The sequence below is a fragment of the Acanthamoeba castellanii genome (assembly GCF_000313135.1).
Source record: "Acanthamoeba castellanii str. Neff unplaced genomic scaffold scf7180000084776, whole genome shotgun sequence".
Classification (NCBI taxonomy): domain Eukaryota; phylum Discosea; order Longamoebia; family Acanthamoebidae; genus Acanthamoeba; species Acanthamoeba castellanii.
The window spans coordinates 1,074,520-1,075,338 of NW_004457586.1; the positions used below are offsets into that span (position 1 = coordinate 1,074,520).

Sequence of the window (819 nt, forward strand, 5' to 3'; positions counted from 1 at the left end):
CGTGCTCGGCTTCGGCCTCGGCCAGCAGCCGCAGGTCCTCGTCGACGGCGGCCTTGGCGGCGGCGTCGTCGGCCTTCTCGATGCCCAGGTCGCTGTACTTGAGGAGCGAGTAGAGGTGGAACCACCACTTCTCGGCCGCGGTCTGGTGCGACTGGAGGCGCGAGTAGAAGATGAGCGGATAGCTCTGGAGCTCGAGCCGGCGCCAGCGGCCGATGAGGCGGCCGATCTTCTCCATGTGCGCGTAGAGCGAGACGCGCTTGGCGGCGTTGGACTCCCAGTCGTTGGTCTTGCCGTGCAGGAACTCGAGGCCCGTGAGGACCTTCATGAGCGGCGACGTGATCGGGAACGACAGCACGCGCCGGGTGATCTTGAGGAGCTGCTCCAGGAGCGCGTTGCCCTCGAACTCGACCAGCAGCTCGAGCAGGCGCTGCGAGAGCTCCTCGAGCGGCTCCCGGGCGAGCAGCACCTCGGGGATGTTCGGGTCGCGGTAGATGTCGTGGACCATCCCGCCGGCCTGGATGATCGACCGGTGCTCGTTCACCGCCGACACCATCGCCGACTCCGACAGCAGGTGCTCCTGTGCAGGGTCACATTGTGAGCTTTCGGCATTGACCGACGTCGGGCTGTGTGTGTCGTGTGTGTGTGTGCGTGTGTGTCGTGTACCCGCTCGGTCTTCTCGCCCTTGTCCTTGTTGCCCGGCTGGGTGTTGCGGCGCTTGGTCTCCTTCTTGATGAGGAGGCCCTTGCCCTCGGGCCGCTCGGTGAGGGACCGCAGGATCTGGTGCATCATCCACCGAGGTCGGCCGCCGAGCGCCTTCTC

The 819-nt window shown here is 66.4% G+C and overlaps 1 protein-coding gene across 1 annotated transcript in view; it reads right to left on the reverse strand.

The window, feature by feature from the left end:
• Positions 1–786, reverse strand: part of ACA1_286600 (midasin family protein) — a gene marked incomplete at both ends in the record, with an annotated part of 7,247 nt that extends 6,461 nt beyond the window's left edge. The window contains 2 exons of the mRNA XM_004344911.1: positions 47–577; positions 664–786. Of these exons, the coding sequence (XP_004344961.1) occupies positions 47–577; positions 664–786 (654 nt within the window). The remainder of the gene's footprint in view (positions 1–46; positions 578–663) is intronic.
• Between the last annotated feature and the right edge of the window lie 33 nt (positions 787–819).